Genomic DNA, 24,749 nt, shown 5'->3' with positions numbered 1-24,749 from the left:
TCCGTCGTTACGACCACGGGCCATACCCGCCCCTTCGACACCCCCACCATTTGTTCGAAAAAAAACTACACCCCTCTTTAGAGGTACGATCATCGCGCCTCCTCGCGGTGTTTGTGGTAAACGATTCGTCGACCCTTCCATTTCAATGTAACACGCATGCGCTAACCTACAACTACATACTACATACTATTTTTCGGACAAAATTGCATTTGTCCCTTCTTGCCATTTGATATTTTTTTCCATAATTAGAATGTTATGAATACTTCTATCAAATATTTTGTGTAATTCTTTGATATACAATTCATTAGAAATTTATCGAAAGAAATATTTTGATTTATTATAGAGATTATATTTTCTTATGAAGGATGAGAAATTCAATTTTCAATTTTCATATTACAAATGTCATGTTTTGTTTATTCTAGGAAAATAAATATAATTCTAGGAAAATAAATATAATTCTAAATAAATATTCATATATTTTTCTAACTTATGCTTTGTTTTGAAACAAATTTTCAAATGATTACATTCGATAAAAATTCGAGAAATTGATTAAAAAAATATCGAACAGCGCATGTATCATTTCTGCATATATCAAAATATATACAATATCAAAGAGTATTTGAATATTTATAATCATTATATTAATTTGTTTCTATTTTTTTCTATATATATATATATATATATATATATATATGTATGCTGAAAATTTGATTTTAATTAATATTTAATAGCCTATTTAAATAACATTAGAAATCATTACTATTAAATACCAATTAAATAGCAACAATGAAAAAATATATCTTTTCATAATTATATTTTACAATTAATCTTTTTTAAGAATACTTTTATTTATGATATTATTATTTGTTGAACATTCGTTGCGTATATTGCAGGACTATGCTTTATATGGCGTTTCCTGCAGCACTAACACTAAAGTTATACGATACCGAAATCACATATACCTTGACTACGTTTAATCGATGCCACTGATAAAACCAGTATGAATATATAGGAGAAATTTCATACGTTCTCTTGTAAGTTTGATTTATGATTAATGCAAAAATATTTTTATGTTTTCATTAGGGAATTTATATTTTATATAGATAAAAAGTGTGAACAAATATAAATTTTATCTATACAAAAACTGAAATACATAGTATATTATTTATAATAATATGTATTATAATTAATTATTATAATTTATATTATTTATAATAATATGTATTAATTATTTTAAATATAAACTAATTTTTTTACATAAAATTATAAAATATATAAGATTTTTATAATTATAACTTTTTTTTTAACAATTAAAATTAATAAATTTATCATTTTTAACAATTAAAATTAATAAATTTATCACGAAATGTAGATAATATATTATTTTATTTATCGTATTTTGTTATAATATAATTTAGTAGCTTAATAAAAAAGAGATTGTCGAAAAATAAAAATATGGAATCTAAAAAAAGATACAATTTTCATATTGCTTACCTTATTTTGAAATTCTTCTTTCTTAATTTTGAAATCGTACAGATTTTTGGAATTTTCGATTGTCGTAACATGAAGTATCTGCTACGACATCTTTTCGTGCTCGCTGGAACTTTTTTATGTTCTTTTTCTTCTAAATTTTCCATTTATAAGGAACATATTAATTTAATTAATAAATACATATAATCTGATTGCTATTTATAATCTTTATTATTTTAGAAATGTTTTCTTTATCATGAATAATAATAAATCATTTTTTAATTTTAGTTTAGAATTACTTACAAGCAAGAATAAAGAATACTTTTATCACGTAAAAAAATGCACAAAATTATATTTTATTATTATCGATTATCATATTATCACATTAACTTACAATCAAAGATTGCAATAACTTTGATTAACTTTGATTTGACAAACAAAAATACACAATTAAAACTGATAATATTCTTCAAAAATTTCGCAAAGTATAGACTGAGGTTTTGTACATTCGAACATGTATTCTTGATTTAAGTTTTAGATGTCGCCACTGTCCAACAGAGCTTTCCGTTAATCGTTCTGCTTATAGTCGATGGATCGAGAAATCGTTTAGTATCGATCAGACAGCGGGTGCAGTCTGTCAGAAATATTAGAGACGGAGTTTTTATTATATCGGAATTGTATCGTTCCGAATAGACTTTTTTTCTCCTGAAGAAAACGAGTAATGCTGTCGTGACGTTCGTAGAACAAAATTGTTTTACAAAGAAGATAGTATTTGCAACAATTACTTTTTCCGTTCTTTCAAGAAACGAGAGCATTTTGTATCGGACTACTACTATAGCCATTTTTGTAGTTCTATACTAACAATTGTGCCTCTTGTGATCCGCAATGGCGGAGACAAATGGGGCCGCAAATATAAATACGAAAAACGATAATTTTATTTGCGGTGTCGTCGAAGGTACATGAACGGCTGTTCTGTTCTATGTAATACGTATTATTTGTAGTCATCGTTTGTGATGGCTTTGCATAGGAGGGGGAATGATTGGAATGTGTTATTCATTACAGTAGTTCTTATTGTTTGAATAAAATATATTTTTTGATATTTTAGGATTTTATGGGCGACCTTGGACCACAGAACAAAGAAAGGATTTATTTCAAAAGTGAATATATTAAATCAATTTTTTTCTCAATTTTTAAAATAATATTTATAATATTATTTTAAGTCTTTTAATTTATTAATTTTCAGATTAAAAAAATGGGGAATGGATTCATATTTGTATGCTCCAAAAGATGATTATAAGCATCGCGCATATTGGAGAGATTTATATACAGTAGAAGAAGCTGAACATTTAACAGGATTAATAACAGCTGCAAGAGAATGTGGCATTACATTTTATTATGCATTATCACCAGGCTTGGATATCACATATTCAAGTGTAAAAGAAGTTACTGTATTAAAAAGGAAATTAGAACAAGTTAGCCAATTTGGATGTACTGCATTTGCATTATTATTTGATGATATAGAACCAGAAATGAGTGAAGCAGATAAGGAAGTATTTCAATCTTTTGCTCATGCACAAGTATATACTGAGAAAATTAAAACTAAAAATTAACATATTATAAGATATTATAAATATTTCTAATTAATTTAAATAATCTTTTTATAGGTTTCTGTTACAAATGATATTTTCCATCATCTTGGTCAACCCAGATTTCTATTGTGTCCAACACAATATTGTGCAACTAGAGCAATGCCAAATGTAGCATCATCAGAATATTTAAATACACTTGGTAGTAAATTGGCCCAAGAAATTGATATAATGTGGACTGGTCCTAAAGTAATATCTAGACTTCTAACTGTTGAATCTATTGAAGAAATTACAGAAGTTTTGAGAAGGCCACCAGTTATATGGGATAATTTACATGCTAATGATTATGATCAGAAACGTGTATTCTTAGGACCATATTCTGGTAGATCTCCTGATTTAATACCTAAACTGAGAGGTGTTTTAACTAATCCTAATTGTGAATATGGAGCAAATTTTATAGCAATTCACACATTAGCTCAATGGAGTAGATGTAATGTTGATGGCAAAAGAGATTTAAGCTTAAGTAAATATCAATTATTTTTGATTAATTATTTTGATTAAGAAATGTATTAAATTTGTATTATTTTATTATATCTTATTATATGTTTTCTAGATGATACTGTATCAGCTGATATAAAATTAGAGACTGAAACGGAAGATGGAATGCTTGGTGAAGATGTTCCTTCAACAATGTCTCCGAATATATATCATCCTCGACATGCTTTGAAAAACGCCATTAACGATTGGTTAGTGGAATTTAACAAAAAACGAAACGCATGGGGTGTTATAGCAAAACCACAACCATGCGTTGCTCCAACAATACCAATCCCAATAATTCCCTCTGTGAATACATGTATGAGTCTTACATCAACGACGACTACTACTACCGTCCCCGCAACACCTACGCCAGTAAATAATTCCAATCATCTTCAAGCATTGGCTGAAGTTTGCTCAAATGTAACAACCACTGATAATTATGTGCCACCTCCCGCTGGTCCTGTCATGAATTCTTTAGTATCTGAAACAACTGTTGTTAGTGAACCTATTATTCCATCAATTTCTACTATTGTGGAAAATGTACCAAATTCAAATACTTTATCATCCATGGAACCAATGGATTGTAACACAACACCTAATAATTCTCCAGCACATGCAGTCAAAATTCAAACAGAGGATGATGTTATGGTAGAAAATACTTCTGTAAGTCTTTTTAAATGTCATAGCATAGAAATTTTTGAAATTTATGAAATTTTTTTGTTATACAGACGTGTAGCGAAGCATCTGGTAGTATGCAAGTGGAAGTAGATAGCACTTCTCCTGTTGTAAATGGTACTCAAATGATTGTTGAAAATGATAACGAAAATCATGACAATGGTGATAATATAGATCAAGAATCACAGGATTCGATTGATATCGATAAGCGACTGACGCAAGAAGATCTATCACTTTTATGTGATCTTTTTTATTTGCCATTTGAACATGGTGGTCAGGGTATTCAATTATTGCAAGAGTTTAATTGGTTAAAAAGTAATGCTCACGTCGTTATGAGAAAATCAAAAGAAGATCAAACTGCATCTGAATCTGATGTATGTAATTCTTTTATCAATATACTATAATTTAAATATATATACATAACAAATTATAAAATTTTAGATCGAAGAATGGCATACACGGGCAGCTAAATTAAATGATATGTGCAATGCTGTAAATAGATTATTTCAGAGACTTACGCACTGTAATAATCGTGAGTTGTTATATGATCTATATTCGTATGTGTGGGACATGCGAGGAGTCGTGTCTCTCTTAAACAGTTATGTGAAATGGTTGGGTAAGTTACATTTTATTTTTATAATAAAATAAATATAATCATCATTACATTGTTAGATTTTGTTAAAAAAAAAGAAATTAAAAAAAATTTTTAAATTAAGTAAAAATAATATTAAAAATATTTCAATTAAAACACAATTTTTAAATCTATTTATATATTTTTAAATCCGAATATTATTCATTTTTTAAATGTAATTGTATTTTTAGAAGTAGTAATATTATAATATATGAAGAAAGTTAATTCAAAATGCTAGTATGCTGGTACAATGATTAAAATAAAGAGAAATTATTTATACTGCAATATGTAATTATAAATCATATAAAATATTATTATGCTTTTTTTTTTTAATTTTCATATTATATTACAATGAATAGTTGTATTTGTTATGCTACAGATGAGTGCTGTTATTAATTTTTCTCAAAAGTACTATAATTTATTACCTATACTTATATTTCAGAACAAAAGTGTCTCGAGTATTGGTAAGTGTAATGCTCTATCCGTTTTTTTAACTCACTCCTTTTGTTTTTTTACAAGAAAGATGTATTTTTTTTCTTCATAAATTAAATTATAATTTTTACAGCTAATTAATTAATGTTTATAATTTTATAGAAGTTTGAAATATATAAATTTCAAAATATCTTTTAATATACTAAATATAAAAATATCTTTTATATATGTTATTTTTCATATATTTTTCCAAACTTATTACTTAAAAATATTTTCATAAATTTTTAAATTTATATATTATATTACACTGCACTTTCTTGTAAAATGACATAATTTATACAAAACATGCAAAAAATATTAGTTGATTTCATAAATTACTGATGTTTTATTAATTTAAAAAAGAAAATAAATTTATTTATATTTTTAATATATTTAAAAATATATTAAACTTATTAAATAATACTGGTTAATAAAATGAATTTTATCATTTTTATTTAAAAAGAAATATTCTAAAAATATTATTTTACGAATACAATGATTTTATAAAATATTAAATACATATATAAATAAAATAATAATTATAATATATAAATATATATATATATATATATACAAATTGAAAAAATTGAGAAAGATTTACAAATTCAATAATTTCTTTTAAAAATTATCTCAATAATTTTATTACTTTTTAAATAATCAAAATACATCAGTAATAATTGGAATCGAAATATTTCATAGATCGCATATCTATGAAATTGCATTTATACATTTGTTTCTGCGCTTTAGAATCAAATGTATTATATTGCGCGCGTAAACAAACAAAAAGGGTTGCCGTAAGTCAAAATTAAAGTAAAATCAAAATATAAATTAAACTTATTCTTGTTATATACTTGATTCATTCATTTTCTAAAAATATAAAATCATAATTGTATTTATACATCAAAGTTGCATCAAACATATTTGTATAGAAACTGGAACTTTAGCTATCCTATATTTAGTAATTAAAGTAAATTTCTTTATTTTTAATTACATCTAACTTTTTATAAAATAATTTTCTTATTTATCGACTAACGGCTTCCTATTTATACATCTATTAGCAAATAAAGAATGTCACATTTCTCATTTCTTCTTTAATTTTATATAATTTTCATATTCGTGATTTAAATATTACATAAGTCTTATTTTTTTTATCATAATAAAATAAATAATGAAAACAAAGAATTGATGTGACTTTCTAGCGTAATATTCGGCGAAAAGATTTTTCATAGCAAACACTTTCTGGGAAACTATTTAACAGCATCTATGTGGACCCGAACAAATACCATGTTTTAAATAACCTTGTGCCAGCTATTAACATATTGGCTGACTTTCTTTCACAGATAATGTTTGGCAGAAATTTATTTGTTGCCTTCATTCTTAATATAAGTTTATAATATTTATATATATTTCAACATAATAAGATATATTATTCAAGAAATAAATATAATACTTGCAGCCAATAATTTCTGTCAGCAATATAAGTGTATGAGGAACAATTCAGCTTTAATTCACTGACTAACGTGCGTTTCTGTGTTTTTTGTCTTGTTGATAGCGTTTGGCAGATTCCCGTCGACGATGACAACGTTTACCCAGGGAAGCTACACATGTATGCGATTCACCAGTCTGAGTAATCCAACAAAAAGCGCGCGACTAGCAAAGCTTCAAACCGGTGAAAATTATAGCAGAATTTCAATTCGCGTTTGAAGCTTTGTAAAAGAACATTATAATTAATATAAGCAAGAGATTTGCGCGTAGAAGCAGCCTTCTGATGCCTTGAAGAATCTATATGTATTCAACATAAATATTTCTAGTATTTAACGTAGTTTGATACGTGATGGACATACTTTTTTATTTTGCAAAAATTCACACAAAGCATTTATTAAAGTTTTTTTCTTTTCTTGTAAAATATTTTTTTGCTAATATTGTTCGATTTTTATTTTATTTTCGGCATTTTTGTCTGTAATTGCACTTTAATTCATTGATATATTCATATTAAATATATTTTAAAATTATATTAATGCAAATTTCATTTTGTTTGCAAAAATAACTTTTTCGGAAAATTTTATGTGATAATAATTTTTGCATGTGAAGTAAGTCCATCTAAAATTTCTACAAAATTGGCGAAGTTAGAAGAATTTCATAAAATGTTGAGAGCTTTTCCTGAGAATTATACTGGTTAAACACAATCAACCAAAGTTGTGTCTTCTGTGCTTCTATTTTATTTTTTAGAATTTTTAAAGGTGTTTATTTTTTGTAAAATTCGCTACAATTAATTAAAAAAGTTTTTATTATGTTTATGAAAGGCATCTTTTGTAAATTGTGAATGACCAGGAATATATCCTCCTTTTGCCAACTTGCCTGTACTAATTTCTTTTAGTTCCAGAAACTGCTTCTTTTCAGGAGTAATAGGAGTTTTATTTCAGGCGCATTTTGGCAAACTGGATTACCATTTTCCTAATCCCATTTCCTTTTCCTTTATCTCAGGAATTTGTCATTGCGCGAACTTTGGTGCAACATTCTTCAATTTTTAATTCCTTTATTATTATATTTTACTCTAGTCATAATTGGTTTAAACTTTAACATGTATATATATATATATATGATCTTCTGTAGTTGAAAAATTAATCTTCCTCTAATGACATTTGTTTCCCATACCTCATGAGTTTTTTCTTTTTTTATTTAAAAATTGTTCAGTGAATGTATAAATAATCAATTTAAACATGATTAAGTTATGTATGATTTCATTCATTAATGAAATGGTGCACCGTAGTTTTTGTATTCGATTAATGGATTTCTTTATTTCGCAAATACAATTTCTCTGAATTTTTAAATAATATGATGATATAATAATACAAACAATATTAATTTTACTTTAAGGAAATTTAGAATACCAATGATCGAAATTTATTATATGCATGTTACAAATTTTAAGCAAAATTAGTATTCAGAGCAGTGGAGGCCATTTCATAAATTTAAAAAAAAATTGCATAATCGCGCGTACACAATGTTTCGTATTTTATTTTATTAAGACTTGTGTCTTGGGATAGGGTTCTCGAATGGCTGGAAAGAAACTTTTATGAGTGGAGATCAAGAACCATGGGTATTCCGTGGAGGACTTACAGCTGATCTACAGGTATATTTAATAAAAAAAATTAATATAAAAATATAAAAATATTAAAAGAGATTATAATTACATTAATAAAAAAAAGAAGAAAAGATAAGAAAACTAATGTTAATTTTATTTTACAGAGATTAATTCCAGTAGACAGTGGAAATGACTTATTTGTTTATAAAGCACCAGAAGTGCCCAGTAGTAAAATCTATACAATTAGGCCTTATTTAGCAAGTGACGAAGATGCAGTTTATGCTGTGTGCAATAAAATTTGCAATTGTGTAACATCTTCTGCCATTGCAGATCGGTAAGAACGATATTTTTATTATATGAATAATATTTTTTTAAATACGAAATTATATTGAAATTTAAATATTGAATATTGAATTGATAACAGATTAGTTGGAGGTTTTCTAACTTTAAGTCCAGAGCTGTGTATGGTAGTTGAAGATGAGAGTGGAATAGTAGGTTATGCATTGGCTGCCTTAAATGTAAAGTCCTATTATCAAAAATTAGCAGTTTCTTGGATTCCTGAGTTACGAATGAAATACCCTTTAGATGATAATATCAATGATTTATCACAAAATATTCAGGTATTTTTTTATAATTTTAATTATTTAAATAACCTTTATTTATTAATCAATAATCTATTTAATCTATTTAATTTAATATTAAAATCTAGGATGCCATACGTTATTTTCATTCATTTGTTCCGGATGTGTCTGATCAACTATGTAGACAACATCCATCGAAATTATTGTGTGCTGTGTTACCAAGTGTAACAGACCAATCTGTCCCTAAAAGATTAATTACATGTATTCTTGCAGCTCTAAGAGCAAATGGTATATAACTTTTTATATAGTTTTATATATTACTATTTATAGAATAATATATTTTATAAAAAAAAAATTTATTTAGGTTCATTTGGTGTGCATACAACAATGTCATGCACTGATAAAGAATCTCATGAATTTTATAGTAAACTCGGTTTCGTTGATTTAAATCCAGCACACGAAGAACATCCTGGAATCAAAACTATGTGTAGAAGTTTCTAACAAAGAATGAGTACACCAGTGATATTTGTGAATAAAGTGTATCTGCTTGGACCATCTTTGAAGAAAGATTCTACAATTTTGAAACAAAGTTTCGAATAACGTAAAAATCTATTTATTATTATCTAACAATCTGGAAAAGCTTTCTGTCTTTATTGTGAATTTTTGTGCAATGGACAGAATTCGATAAAAACATTCTTAGGAATGAAAAAGAATAATATAGACAGATTTTATATTATGCAACTCGTTTTAGTAACTCGTAATTCTTTTTTAAAAATTGTCTTACGAGATATCTGTCTTTTTAAACCGTAAACAAAAGAAAATAAAACTCATCCAAATGTGTTTAATATACGCATGCAATGTATATACAACAAAATATTATGTTGTATTGAGTGAGGAGAATATGAAAAAGAAAGTGTAAAACGTGCAATAGTAAACTTTAAATAAGATAAACAAGAAACAAATAGTAAAGGAGAATATGTTAATTTTATATTTATGTTGTACATCGCTATGAGATTTCAGTATATCCAGTATGCTTGTATATTCATAGGAAATTTTTTTTAAAGTTTGAAGAATGTATATACGTGATGAATGATATACGATGAAAAAAAAAAGAAAATACCAGTATGTGTGTTCAATTAATGAATTAATCGAAGCTTTTTAATCCATTGAAAAATATTTTCTTATAAAAACTACATACGCAAATGAAGAAAAAACTGTGAGTCAAAGATAGAAAAACTTCGATCGGTTCGCTTTTACTGAAACGTTATAAAAAAAAAAATAAAACTAGTTTTAACATTGGATTCGCGTTTCTAAGGAAATCACTTAATCTATAGGTATTGTACTGCCCAATTACAAAATGTTTTCTTCGAAGTATGTATATAATTAATATTTATACGTTAATATGCCTATTGCGAGGCCTTTTTATGTTTAATATATCCATCCTAATTAATGTTATTCTTGTTTATATGGATATAATTCGGTATAATTAATGATTCCTAATTGGCTCTACAATCGTATTATATAATACGCGTGTATGTGTGCCACGAAACGTGTGATATATATAGAATTGTTTAGAAAATGTTGATTATTTCATTAGTGCTCACACGTCCGAAAACAACTAATTGTTTACTAATCTAATTTTATTACAGAAACATTCGAAACGTACATGTTATGTTTTATATTGTTGCTTACTTTATTAATGATAATAAGTTTCTATTCTATTGCAAATAATCGATTCATTTATACATACACAAAAATTATTTATATTCAAAAGAAAACAGATAATGTGTATTCAACACTAACAATTAGTAATAATGATTAAGTCTTTACATTATTAGTTATAAATTAACAAGCTAGTTGTTCGTATCGCATTGTATGCGTCAATGTATCAAATGTACAGAATCAAGATAGAAAATAATTACCGAATAAGGTAAATTTACAAATAGATACATAACGCGAAAAAAATTTAAATAAATATAAAGATCTTAGATATTTGCCTTATAATTACTATTGATCACAGTACTACTACAAAACAATTGTATTATGGACTAAGAATGTCATTTTTTCGACTTTAAATATGGAATGAATCATATATTCAGTGCCATGTACAAGAAAGAAAAAAAATTTTCGAACATGAAAATTATTCTCGTAATTATCAAATCTATTTTAATTCGGATTATCTAATTTGTAGAATTTTTATATTCGCTATATATTTTTGCGATGATCTTACATCAAAAAACAACAAAGAAAAAAGGGTTGTGTAGACGGGAAAGCTGGAAAGTAAAAATGTTTTATATATTTTGTTACTTTCTTTTTTTTATTTTTATATATAGTTATATTATGATTTATTAATTATATGTACTTTTTTGCCACACAAAATATAAATGTTAATGCACATTCTTACATAAAGATTCTATATTTAATACAAATTATTTTTCGAATGCATAACTTTTTTATAATAGACAACTTTTTTAATACGTGTTTTCTCTTTTTGATAGTTTTAATAATAAAAAGAAACGATGTGCGTACAATAATATTTCCAGTTATCTCGTCGTGTATTAAGTACTGAATGTGTAATTAATATTATTGAAACGATATGTGATTACTATTGATTTATTTAAATAAATATGTCAAGACTGATACTCTTGGTGTAATCAGAAAGATATCGGTATTGTAAGCAAATTTTGCTTAATTTTACGATGATACTTTATATGGTATATTGACTTCATTGTATTTTCGCAAATTTTGAATTTCATTTTGAAATTGTAATATCTGAAATTTCAAAGAAAATGCATGAGATTCAATCACCATTTAATAAGAACATATTTTTCTCCTATAATGATTACTAAAATTTTAATATAAAAAAATAATCTAAGTACCTTTTCTATTTCATTTTTATACAAGTTCTGTTTACTTCTAGGACTTATTTCATACGTAGTATTTATTTCGAGTTTATTTAAAGATTCTAACAGTTCGTTAATTTTCTTGTTAATATCTCTGCAAAATTTTTATTTAATTTTATATAATATTTTTATTATCTCATAAATTATAAAATATTTTTGAATATAAGTATATTTTGAATATAAATATAAATTTTACTTACATAGGTGATGAAAATCTTTGTTTGTCTTTTTTTTTTGACTTCAACTTTTTCTATAATTTAAATTAATAGATTTTAAATAAAATTTTTGTAAAATTTTGTAAAAAAAGAAAATAAAAAGGTAAAAAACTTATCTCACCAATTTAGAATTTTGTTTGAATATAGAAGCATAATCTTCAACATCAATATCAAATGGAATGTCATCTATTAAAAAAATATTATTTAATAACAAAATAAAATAATAACATTCATTTTATAATATATACCTTCATTTCTCTTCATTGCCTTCTGCATAGCTTTGGTATAACTTCTTTTATCCTGCCTCCATTCTTTTAAAAAATTTTCATCTCTAAAGTGATAAAATAATAGCAAATTTAAGAAATAATAGTTATTAAAATTTGTTAAAGTTAAGAAAAAAATATCATATCTTACTTTATTTTTTGGATTGTTGCTGTTTGTTTAGCAATTAAATCTCTTAACTTGGAAAACCATAATAATCGATGTTCCATTATAATGTTTGCACCTTTATTTTCACATCTAAATTAAAAATCAAAGTTAATCATAAAAATGCTAATATATAAATTATAAAAACTTAAATTTAATTTTTTAAATTATTAAAAAATGGGAATTAATTAGAGTAAAATAACAATATTAAAATTATTATTTAATTTCTATATTTCTATATTTCTATATTTTTCATAACATATTTTGTTTTTATTTTTATTTTTTTAATACATAATCTAATTATTTATTTAACCCTAAATAATTTTCCAAATATGAAAGTATCCAATTCGAATCGTTTAATTTCATAGGATTTAATTTAAATTTCTTTCCATCATTAGTAACAATATCGAAAATATATTCAATATTTTCTATATTATTTATATATCTTTTATTATTTTTTTTTAATGAAATATTTTTTGTTTGCGCAAGAACAGGTGTTTTCATTCTATTAATCTGTCTACATTCTCTTTCTGTTGATTTATTAAAAGTTTTCAAAATTTTTATATTTTTTCTAACGTATAGAGATCTTGGAGATGAGCCCATCAAATGTAAAATTTTATTATTATTTACCATTACATCGATATAATTATCTATTTTATTGTTAAAACTATTTATAATTTTAAAATCATTGTATTTTGTTCTTTCATAATTATATTTTAATTTTTTATTGATTTTGAAGTTGGTTATTTTTTGTAAATAAGATTCAAAAAAAGATTCTTTGATTTCTTTTTTTAAAGAATAATTATCATTCATTGATATTAATTTTTTATTGTACCTGCTACTTGGTTTATATAATTTACGTTTTTCGCTTATAGCTATATTTTTATTACACATGTCCTTCAATGATGTTATTTTTTTTTTATTTTTTCGTGGAGATTGATAACATAAAATTGTCGATAATTTTGGTTCAATTTTATCTGAAATAAAACAAATAAAAATATTTATTTTATTTTCTATTGTAAATTAAAAAAGATTAAAAATGAATCTTTTCCTATACTTTTTCTTAAGTCAACTTACTATTAATTATTCATTTAAATATATTATGCGTTACATATTTAAAAAAATGAATAAATTATATTACTTAATAAAATTTAAAGTTACAATAAATTTCTATGTTTTTCTCAAAAAAATTCACTTTTTTTAAATATTAAATAATTATAAATTTATTTATATAAATTCTTTTACAAACCTAAAGTTACTTACTTTTTTTGGGTTCTATCCATTCATCAGGATGTTGTTTATTCCATTCAATTCGTAAGAATTCCAAAATGGTAGCGCAACCGGAAGTTACAATATCTTGTGGAGGCATGATAAGTGGATTATCTGCTACTTGAAGATTTTTTAAATTTGATAGGGTGCCTAAAATAAGATTAAGTAATTTCGTGTTTTAAATTTTTTATACAATAAATTATTTTCAAAAAAATGAATATATCGTTAATATAATTTAAAATAATATATTACAGTTAATTTTATAGCTATCTTTATCACATATTATATTCTCATCTATATTTACAATATAATTTAATTTTGTGTATTCCATATTAATAATTTACTATTACTACATTAATTATTATGTTAATTATTAATATTATAAAATTATATCATTAATATATATTATTTAAAAGACAAAAAAATTGTAAATAAATAATATAATTCATAAGATTTATAATTTAAACTTAACAAAGTTCCAATGGTAATTCCTTTATTTTATTTCCTTGAAGTAAAATTGTTTCTAAGCAGCTATGCCATTTAATGCTAACTGGCAAAAAAGTAATTTGATTATTTCTGATATCTAACCACTGTAGATAGTTTAAATAAGTGAAAATTTCGTCAGGAACTTCGATCAAATTATTATTCGACAAATATAACATCTAAAAACAATAGAAATATTATTCAAAATTTAAAATTATATCAGAAAAGCTTATGCTAATCATTTTGCTAATATTTTAGTGCAATTACTTGAAAAAATAAGCTACCCTTAATTGTGAAAAATTGTTTAATATCGCAATAGGAAATTGTTTTAAATCTGTATTTGAAAAATCTGCAAACATGTCATTGTAAATAGGTTCCTTTTTTGCTACTAATGGCGATGAAATAGATTCGTTTGACAGTAAACTTGTATTACTCTTCAAAAATGTTTTTGATTCTTTATATGATAAGGAAGAATATTCTGAAACATCGTCAGAAAATGTGTCTTCGATAAGTTCCAAATTTAATTCATCTTTCTTTGCATCTCTTACGCCATCATTTATTTCTATTTCTACGATAATAATAAAAGATATAATTTTTTTAAGTTAAATAGGGAGTAATTTCATATAAATATTAATACCTGGATCTTCGATATTTATTTTAACATAATTTGAAGAAACATCATTTGTTGATTGCTTGGGTAAATGTACATCTGATATATCAGACAATTGTTCATATGATTGTTTAGGTGATACATTTTCGAAAGTGCTACAAAGAATATTCGGACCAAAATCGATATCTCTTATGTCAAAATTTTCATTATTATCATATGTATCTTCCAAGTTATCTAAAACTTGTGAGGATTGTGGATATAAATTGTTTCCAATACTAAGTTTTCGATCCTCCTCAATATCTTTCTTTATTATGAAAATTGTATTAAAGATTATGAAATATCTTTACAGTATATCCATATTAAAATATATAATATATTTAAAAAAATAAATAAAAGACAATGATTTCATATCTCTTGAATATATGTAAATAATATAAATGATTATTGGTTTTAAAAGAAAAAAAAATAATTTAATTAAAGTTGTAAAAACGAAAATTTATTATAGTATTATAATAGATAATATTTAGAAATATATTATTAATTATAATTAAAATATTATAAATGTCTCCAGAATAAAAAGAAAAAAATATTAGAATATATAATAAATATAATACATATTAAATAAAAATGAAATAAATCCATTTTTCATGGATGAATAATTATCAATTTTATAAAAAATTATATAGAAAAATATTTCATCAAAATGAAAGGAACAGCATTATCAATATTATAAATAATATTATAAATATATTATAAATAAATAAAGATAAAATATAAAATTTTGATTACCTGAAGCTCTTCATTGGCCACATTCTCATCATTGTTAGTTAAAGAATGTTGCTCAGTAATCTGTTTTTCGTCTTCATTCTTTACTCTTTCGATATTACGATGTATCGAGAGAAATTTTTTGCCACTCGATGCTGCACCAAATCCATAATATTGTGTTAATAAATCTTTAGCTAAATCAGACATATCGCTGAACAAGTTGTTTCTTACAATTTTTGCAAACAATTCTAGAAGTTGAGAATGATAATTCAACTATGGATGATTAGATCGATTCCATTTCATGTTTATTTATTGCCTAGGTGATGAAGAAGGTACACGTATACATATGATTTAAAACAGGAATTACTATCGATTTTGTCAATTATACTATTATTTTTATAAATGATTTTATTAATTGTAATAAACATATTAATTTGAATATTAAAAATATTATATAAATATAATAAATATTATATAAATATTATATAAATATTATATAAATTCTCCAGAAGGATTTTGAATTAAATAAATATTTCAAGTGCTGGAATATTCAATTAAAAAGAAGAAAAAGAAAATTCTATCATAATTATTTATATATCAATATATATTATATATTGATTTTTGTTGTATTTAATTAAAATATTTGATTTTTTGCAATACTATCTCATAATACATTTGATTTAAATATACAAATCGATTACGATAATTGTATCAAAAATAATCGATTATTGTTACATTTAATTATATAATTTTTGATCTTATTTCATTTTAAATTGATAATATCATATTTAATAGAAAAATATTTAACAAAAGCTTGAAATATATTGTTAAAGACATATATTAAATTTGAAATATCTTATTTGAGTACTTTTACCTTCATAAGCTACTCGTCACAGTATTTAGCTATATATAAAAAGAAAAAAATAAAAATAAAATGTTTTTTGCAAATAACTCGATAAAGCTATCTTTAAATATATTTAAATAAAGTTTAATTTTTAACAATAAAATCAATGAAAAAAGAACTAATTGATAAATTAAAAAAAGAAAATAAATTTTACAAATCAAAGAGAGCAAATAATGAGAGAAAGACAGATTAATTATAATTAGGAATTAATCATTATCACCATCTCTTAATAAACATAATTCTTTAAAAGGGTAAAATAGAGCAAGAATTATATGTCATTATTTTAAAAATTTATTAGTACTTAAAAAATGACGCTAATCTTCAATTCTCACTTTATCTATCCTATCTTTAAAGAAATGTCTTTAATATCCAAGAGATGGTGCTAATAATTAATTTTTATTCTGCTTCTATTTTTCTTTTTCTATTATTATTTCCTTTGTCTATACTTGTTTATAATATGTAACCAAAAATACATCAATTAAATATATTTTTATCATTTCTCTTTCAAAATTAAGTGAAGTGTCTTAATTTTATAATAATGTGAAAAATATAGATACAATATTTATGATTTTATAATATGCACATTTAAATATAATTACGTATAAAATGCAATACTTCATATACGGATATTCTGTAATAAAATAAAATAAATTTTATTTTTTAATTTTAATTGTATATTAATAATAATTAGTATTAAAATCTAATTTTATTTTAAAAGCTGTAAATAATATAAAAATAACTACGAAGTAAATATGCAGAGTAGGTTAACTAATAAATGTTATTAGAGCATTTTAAATAAACTTATTATTTAAAGTAACTTTATTTGAAACTAATTTATTTTTCAGCTCTGTATTATAGCATTAATACAGTTATGTATTATAGTTAAATATAAGGATTTATATATATTTAGTCAAATAGGTTTTATGAGTATGCTTTCTTTATTATAAATATAAATGCTGTAAACAATAAAAGTATGACCATTATATTTCTTTTATTCTTAATTTATTACTTAATCTTCTAAACTTAATCCTCTTCTTTTATTATCCCTGCAGGATAACTGTACATATATTCGTTATTGTATGGAAAACTACCTGGAGATATATATATATATATATATATAAAAGTATCTATGATATTTTATATACAATTACATAAATAATTTTTTCTATGTTCTATATACTAATTTATTAAAAGATAAAATAAAAGATTTTATAGATTAAATTAAAATATTCATATATATCATTATATTAATAATAAATATATTTTAATAAATATATTTTATAATATTAATATAAATATATTTTAAATATTAATATAAATATATTTTAATAAATAAATAAATAAATAAATAAATATATATATATATATATATACATATATATATTTATATACATATACATATATATATGTAATATATATAGGATTTATTGTAGTTAAAAAAAAGTTCAAAATTTTAGAGATTTAAAATCGATTTTACATTGATTTACTACAAAATCTTAAAATCTTCAATCTTTTTTTTTTAAATATTTTTTGTATAGATTAAAACAAATTTACTTATATAATTATATTTATTCGCCATTTTATAGTAAGTATCAGTATGCTGCATTATCGATAGATGGCATTGTATCATCGCGTCCTGTTGCCAAGCAACGCATTCCCCCATTGGACCTGATGATTCCTTCTTTCTTACCTACTATTATATAGTACACGTTGTATACCTTGATATTGTCAGTGTCGCGCAGTTCGGCGTAGAGAACGCTTCGGAAATTTTTGTTACGTATTTATATTGGTTATTCTATACGACGTACGCGTTGGTGAGCTAACCAAGTTTCAGTCAGCAGCTACAGATAATATTAATATAAAATATAAAGTAATAAATATTTAATATATATATATAATGTCGGATTCGGAAGCGAGTAATCTTTCGGACAATGAAAGTGATCGCGGTGGTGGCGGTAGCGAAAGTGATCAAGAAGAAAATCACTCGGTAAAATCCGCAGCTGGCAGCGATGCAGGTAGTGTTGGTGAAAGATCTCATAGTGCTTCTCGCAGTAGAAGTCCATCCAGATCACGATCTAGAAGTCCATCAAGGTGGCGATCACGATCTCAATCAGCATCTGGGTAATTAAAATTTAATATTTATTTTAAAATTTAATATCTATTTTATAATTTGTTAAGGTTAGGTTAGTATTAGTACTACCATATCGTTTGCATTGAAATTCACAATATACATGTATATAAGTTTTCATGATGGCAATGAATTTCCTAATTTTTTCTTTCTTTCTCTCTCTGAAATAATTGATTTTAGATGAAATATTCATTTGTTATTCGTTTGGATTAATATCAAATTATGATATATGTATGTAGTATTTTATGTAATCATGAATAATAGTGTTTGGCGAAATCGATTATTACAACGGTATTTTATATATTTTTGAAATTATTTTTTTATGTATTCAGATTATATTATAAATATATATTATAAATATATATAATTATACAAATATATATTCAATATTAAATACCATTATATTAATTAAAGATTTTTAAATATTATTTGTAAAATAATATTTAAAAATAAAAAAAATAAATTAATCAAAAATTATAAAAATTTATATTTTCAGTTCTGATGATGGTAGAGGAGATGAAGCAGAGGAAGCAAGATCTGGTGATGAAGAAATGGTGGAGCCTGAGGAAGAACCTGAAGGTAAAATAATAAAATAAAAAGGAATGCAATATAATATTTTTTTTATTTTATCTAAGAAATATTTTATTTTTTATTTAGGAGAAGATTTGGAAGGAAGTAGTGAATATGATGAAGAAGAAGAAGAAGAAGATGATGATAGGCCTCGCAAGAAAAAGAAAAAAGATAAATATCGTGATTTCATTATAGACGAAGCTGAAGTAGATGATGAAGTAGAAGATGATGATGAGTGGGAAGAAGGTGCTCAAGAAATTGGTATTGTTGGAAATGAAGTAGATGAATTGGGTCCTACTGCTAGAGAAATTGAAGGCAGACGTAGAGGAACAAATCTTTGGGAGTAAATATATTTTAAATATCTTCAAATTTATAGGATGATTCTCCTAGACTTAAAATAAAGCGGCAGATTAAATATCAAAGTGATATTTATATTTATTTATAGTTTATAAGTTTATAATTATTATGAATACAATTGTTGTTATTATGCCATTATTATGAATACAATTATAGATCATATCGAAATTCCATCTTCTTCATGATGTATTATTATATATAAAATGATATTTATGTAATATTTAAATGTTTCATTCATGAGAAAATTATATATATATATATATATATATATATATATATATGTATATATATGTATCTTGAATTTTATATTTTTAAAATAATTTTAAAAAAATTTTTCAGTTCCCAAAAAGAGGATGAAATAGAAGAATATCTTCGAAAAAAGTATGCAGATGAATCTATTGCTACTCGGCATTTTGGAGATGGGGGTGAAGAAATGAGCGATGAGATCACTCAACAAACTTTGCTGCCAGGTGTAAAAGATCCAAATCTATGGATGGTAAAATGTCGCATTGGAGAAGAAAAAGCCACAGTACTCCTGTTAATGCGAAAATTTATAACATATCAATTTTCAAGTACATAATAAAAATTATTTTAAATCTTTATTTTAAAATTTTTGCTTGAAAAGAATTCTAATTTTAAAATTTCTTTTAGATGAGCCTCTTCAAATAAAATCTGTAGTTGCACCTGAAGGAGTAAAGGGTTATATTTATATAGAAGCATATAAACAGCCACATGTAAAAGCAGCTATTGAAAACGTAGGAAACTTAAGAATGGGTATTTGGAAACAACAAATGGTACCAATTAAAGAAATGACTGATGTATTACGTGTAGTTAAAGAACAGACAGGCTTAAAAGCGAAACAATGGGTTAGATTAAAGAGAGGCATTTATAAGGATGATATAGCTCAAGTTGATTACGTTGATTTAGCGCAAAATCAGGTTCATTTGAAATTGTTACCCAGAATTGATTATACTAGACCACGTGGTGCTTTAAGAACAGCACAAAGTGAATCTGAAGCCTTAAAACGTAAAAAGAAAAGAAGACCAGCAGCCAAACCGTTTGATCCCGAAGCAATCCGCGCTATCGGAGGAGAAGTTACGAGTGATGGTGATTTTTTAATTTTTGAAGGAAATAGATACAGTAGAAAAGGGTATGAATTTTAATATGAATTATCACATTTATAATAAAGATTTCTTTTAAATTTATATAAATTTAAATGTTTTTATTACATTTTTTTAGATTTTTGTATAAAAATTTTACGACAAGTGCTATTATTGCTGAAGGTGTAAAACCAACTTTATCTGAATTAGAAAGATTTGAAGAAGCTCCTGAAGGAGTTGAATTAGATTTAAGTGGAGCTCCAGGAACTGGAGCATCTGGTAATAAAGAAGATTCAGCTGTGACACATTCTTTTAGTACAGGAGACAATGTCGAAGTATGTGAGGGTGAATTGATTAATTTACAAGGAAAAATCGTATCAATAGATGGAAACATGATTATGGTTATGCCAAAACATGAGGAGCTTAAAGAAGCTTTAGAATTCCAAGCTTCTGAATTACGAAAATATTTCACTATGGGTGATCATGTTAAAGTAAGATTGAAAAAGTAATAAATATAATACAAAATTATTTTTAATATAAATATTATATTTTAAAATTATATTTTTGATTCTGTATAGGTTGTGGCAGGAAGATATGAGGGTGATACTGGTCTGATAGTTCGAGTAGAACAAAATAGAGTAGTTTTATTTTCTGATCTTTCAATGCATGAATTAGAAGTTCTTCCGAGAGACTTGCAACTTTGCTCCGATATGGCAACTGGTGTAGATAGTTTAGGTCAATTCCAATGGGGTGATTTAGTGCAGTTAGATGCACAAACAGTAGGTGTGATAGTTCGACTCGAGCGTGAAAATTTCCATGTGCTTTCCATGCATGGAAAAGTTATAGAAGCTAGACCTCAAGGACTTACAAAAAGACGTGAAAATAGAAATGCGGTAGCATTAGATTCTCAACAAAATACTATACAAAAAAAAGATATTGTTAAAGTGGTGGATGGTCCACATGCTGGAAGAGGTGGTGAAATTAAACATTTATATAGAAGTTTTGCATTTTTACATTCGCGTATGTTTGTTGATAATGGTGGAATTTTTGTTTGTAAAACGAGACATTTACAACTTTCTGGTGGAAGTAAATCCAATATATCATCCATGTCACCAATGACAGGCTTTATGTCGCCAAGAATTGCTTCACCAATGCATCCTAGTGGGTTAGTAACATTTATTATCTCTTATTTTTTAATAATTCTTTAAAGTCATGTTTTATTACAAATTAACAAGTAATGTTTTATTTATAAATTTATTTTCATTCATATTTTTTATTTTTTAGTGGTGGTTTCGGAAGAGGTGGAGGTGGAAGAGGCAGAGGTCGCGGCGGTGGAGCTAGACGTGATAGAGAATTGATAGGAACTACTATCAAAATAACAGGCGGACCATACAAAGGAAATGTTGGAATAGTGAAAGATGCTATAGATACGACTGCTCGTGTAGAGTTACACTCTACCTGTCAAACCATTTCTGTAGATAGGTCTCATATTGCAAACGTTGCAGTACTTACAAAAGATGGTGGTTTCAGCAGTTATAATAGGACACCAGCATACGGTGGCGGACAGACACCAATGTACGCCAGAGATGGATCTAAGACTCCTATGCATGGTTCTCAAACACCTATGTACGAAAGTAAGTTTTTGACGCAATTATATAAATATATGATTAAATCACGACTAATTAAAATTAATAACTATATGGCTAAATTAACTTTTAATATTTTAAATTTAATTTTTAATAGATGGTTCTCGTACACCTCATTATGGTTCGATGACACCATCTCACGATGGTTCACGTACACCTGGACAATCTGGAGCTTGGGATCCAGCTGTTACCAATACTCCTGCAAGAACAAATGATTTTGATGGATATAGTATGGAAGAAGGCGGATCTCCAGGTTATGCACCAGGATATCCTCCCACAGGTGGACCGTTCACGCCACAAACGCCTGGAACAATGTATGGTTCAGAGCAGAGCTTCAGTTCGTATCAACCAAGTCCGAGTCCAGCAGGAAGTGCTACTGCAAGTCCTAGTCCTGCAGGATATGTTGCTACTCCTTCACCAAGTGGTACTGGTTATACCACTAGTCCTCATGGAGCTTTTGCTACGCCTTCACCGATGGGTTATAGTCCTATGACTCCTGGTATTTCTTTCAATTATTTTTTATATTATAGTTAAAATATCTATCATACTGTTTTTGAATATCTATCATTCTATTTTTTAGGAGTAGCAGGTAGTCCGTACAATCCACAAACACCAGGCGCTGGCTTAGATACTGGCGTTGGTGCTGGAGTCATTGGAGGAACTGAATGGCATACCACAGATATTGAAGTTCGAATCCGTGATTCTCATCAGGATCCTGCATTGGCGGGTCAGCAAGGTGTTATTAGAGGAATATCCGTAAGTGATACTATTTTGTGGTAAAAAATTCAAGATATTAGTTGAATATTGGAATCAGAAAATATAGCTATCAAAAATTTTTAATGCTTTAAAACAGGGTGGGATGTGTGCAGTCTTCTTGCCCGTAGAAGACAGAGTAGTGAACTTGGTTTGTGAAGAACTAGAACCAGTAGTTCCATCGCGGGGGGATCGAGTCAAAGTAATTATTGGAGAAGATAGAGAAGCAGTGGGGACATTACTCTCTATAGATAATCAAGAAGGTGTGGTGAAATTGAATAAAGACGAAGTGAAGATGTTGCATTTGCGATTTTTATGTAAGATGAAGGCACCGAATACATAATTCTTCATTCCAAAGCAATCTTCTAAACTTGAAAAAGCTAACACTCGCATGGATACGGGTAAAAAAACTTAAGGAACGATCATTGATAGATCTTTTAGATCCGGACATTTCTATTTTAAAAAGAATTATCTTAAAAATTCTTACTTTCTAATTTCTAAATAATTAACTGAAATATATTTTCTGACATAATATACTAAAATATATTATTTCTTTAAATTTTCTATCAAATAATTATTTAAATAGTTTTTTAAATAGTTATTTAAAAAAGTCTTTTATCTTTAGGAATCATCTCCCTTAAAAAGTTTTGTATATTCTATATATTTATTTTTCTTAAACTTTGCATATTGTCTGTACTTATTATATTTTTGACAATATTTAATGTTTTTTCTATAGCATATTTTTCTTTTTTTTCTTGCTTTTTTCGCATATATGCTTTATTTCGTAAATTTTAATTTTGTTTGTAAACTTCAATTATATAATTTTTCAATTCAATTACATGTTTTTATTTCAATTATTGTTGCTTGTATTAAAATTAATTTGTAAAATCTTTTCTTAGAATATTTTTTTAATTTTATTTAATTTATCTATTTTTTGATTTATTAGTTCTATCGCCAAATTTTCTGAAAATTTTTTTTTCTCTCATTTTCCTCATATTATAATACTAAAATCACTTTCTCTCTATTTCGATTTCGATAATTTTTTTAGTTGAACTATACTGAGCTTCGTATATTTTATGAAAAATGATGATTCAGAGTAGTTATCGAATTATATGCTACTGAAGCTGAATGCTAATTGAAGAATTATTTTATCGCAAATAAAATCTAGTTGATAAAATTTTCCTCGATCCAAAGAAATCCACTAAGAACCGTGCGAGTGTTGCAAAGATTTAAGGAATGCGCTTGAGGAATTCGAAAAAATTTTAATAAGAATTGTTCAAACAACGTAACAATGATTTTACGTTGTACTTGTTATGTTTAAAATAACAATCAAATTATTTAAAATAAATACATATTATTATTGTGAACTAGTGAAATGACTTTCCTTAAATAAGATAATTTTAACATTTTGCAAGATAAAAAAAGCTCAACGATTTGTATAAAATACTTTATCAATTGTTTTATGATGTAAAGTTGTATTTTGATGTAAATACAACAAGGAAGTTAAAAAGAAATGAAATTATTGATTTAATTTTTCTTTCATTGAAAACAAAATCGAAGTAATTACGTATCAAGAATTTATAT

General features: G+C 25.3%; 3 protein-coding genes across 6 annotated transcripts; 2 read left to right on the top strand and 1 right to left on the bottom strand.

Annotated features, from left to right (window-relative positions):
- Positions 1-2,061: 2,061 nt before the first annotated feature.
- Positions 2,062-9,862, top strand: LOC108000941 (protein O-GlcNAcase). 4 transcript variants are annotated; one of them, XM_017061653.3, is made up of 13 exons: positions 2,062-2,425; positions 2,576-2,627; positions 2,714-3,047; positions 3,135-3,579; positions 3,670-4,256; positions 4,322-4,642; positions 4,710-4,884; positions 6,923-6,976; positions 8,418-8,503; positions 8,620-8,789; positions 8,880-9,075; positions 9,165-9,324; positions 9,401-9,862. In XM_017061653.3, the coding sequence occupies exons 1-13, from the start codon at positions 2,356-2,358 to the stop codon at positions 9,535-9,537; spliced, it is 2,787 nt and encodes a 928-aa protein (XP_016917142.1). In that variant the 5' UTR covers positions 2,062-2,355; the 3' UTR covers positions 9,538-9,862. The 4 variants fall into 4 exon arrangements, with proteins under 4 accessions (XP_016917142.1, XP_061935062.1, XP_016917144.1 ...); XM_017061654.3 differs by having other exon boundaries at positions 2,081-2,425; positions 3,670-4,241; XM_062079078.1 differs by lacking the exon at positions 6,923-6,976 and having other exon boundaries at positions 3,670-4,241.
- On the bottom strand, positions 9,400-16,140 carry LOC108000934 (E3 ubiquitin-protein ligase LRSAM1-like). Its single transcript, XM_028668246.2, has 12 exons — positions 15,732-16,140; positions 14,970-15,246; positions 14,617-14,900; positions 14,322-14,511; positions 13,844-13,999; positions 13,416-13,557; positions 12,569-12,673; positions 12,403-12,485; positions 12,276-12,340; positions 12,140-12,189; positions 11,916-12,033; positions 9,400-11,808 (listed from the first exon to the last, which is right to left on the bottom strand). Exons 1-12 carry the CDS (start codon positions 15,912-15,914, stop codon positions 11,731-11,733), a joined length of 1,731 nt encoding a protein of 576 aa, XP_028524047.2. The 5' UTR covers positions 15,915-16,140; the 3' UTR covers positions 9,400-11,730.
- A 2,192-nt stretch (positions 16,141-18,332) lies between these two features.
- Positions 18,333-24,679, top strand: LOC108000949 (transcription elongation factor SPT5). Its single transcript, XM_017061668.3, has 11 exons — positions 18,333-18,732; positions 19,236-19,318; positions 19,397-19,652; positions 20,006-20,238; positions 20,318-20,816; positions 20,906-21,257; positions 21,345-21,931; positions 22,051-22,400; positions 22,510-22,911; positions 22,993-23,168; positions 23,266-24,679. The coding sequence occupies exons 1-11, from the start codon at positions 18,509-18,511 to the stop codon at positions 23,506-23,508; spliced, it is 3,405 nt and encodes a 1,134-aa protein (XP_016917157.1). The 5' UTR covers positions 18,333-18,508; the 3' UTR covers positions 23,509-24,679.
- The last annotated feature ends 70 nt before the right edge of the window (positions 24,680-24,749 follow it).

Source organism: Apis cerana, linkage group LG8 (genome assembly GCF_029169275.1).
Source record: "Apis cerana isolate GH-2021 linkage group LG8, AcerK_1.0, whole genome shotgun sequence".
In the NCBI taxonomy this organism is placed as follows: Eukaryota; Metazoa; Arthropoda; class Insecta; order Hymenoptera; family Apidae; genus Apis; species Apis cerana.
Note: the sequence above shows the minus strand (reverse complement) of the source record. Positions and strands in the feature narration are given on the sequence as shown.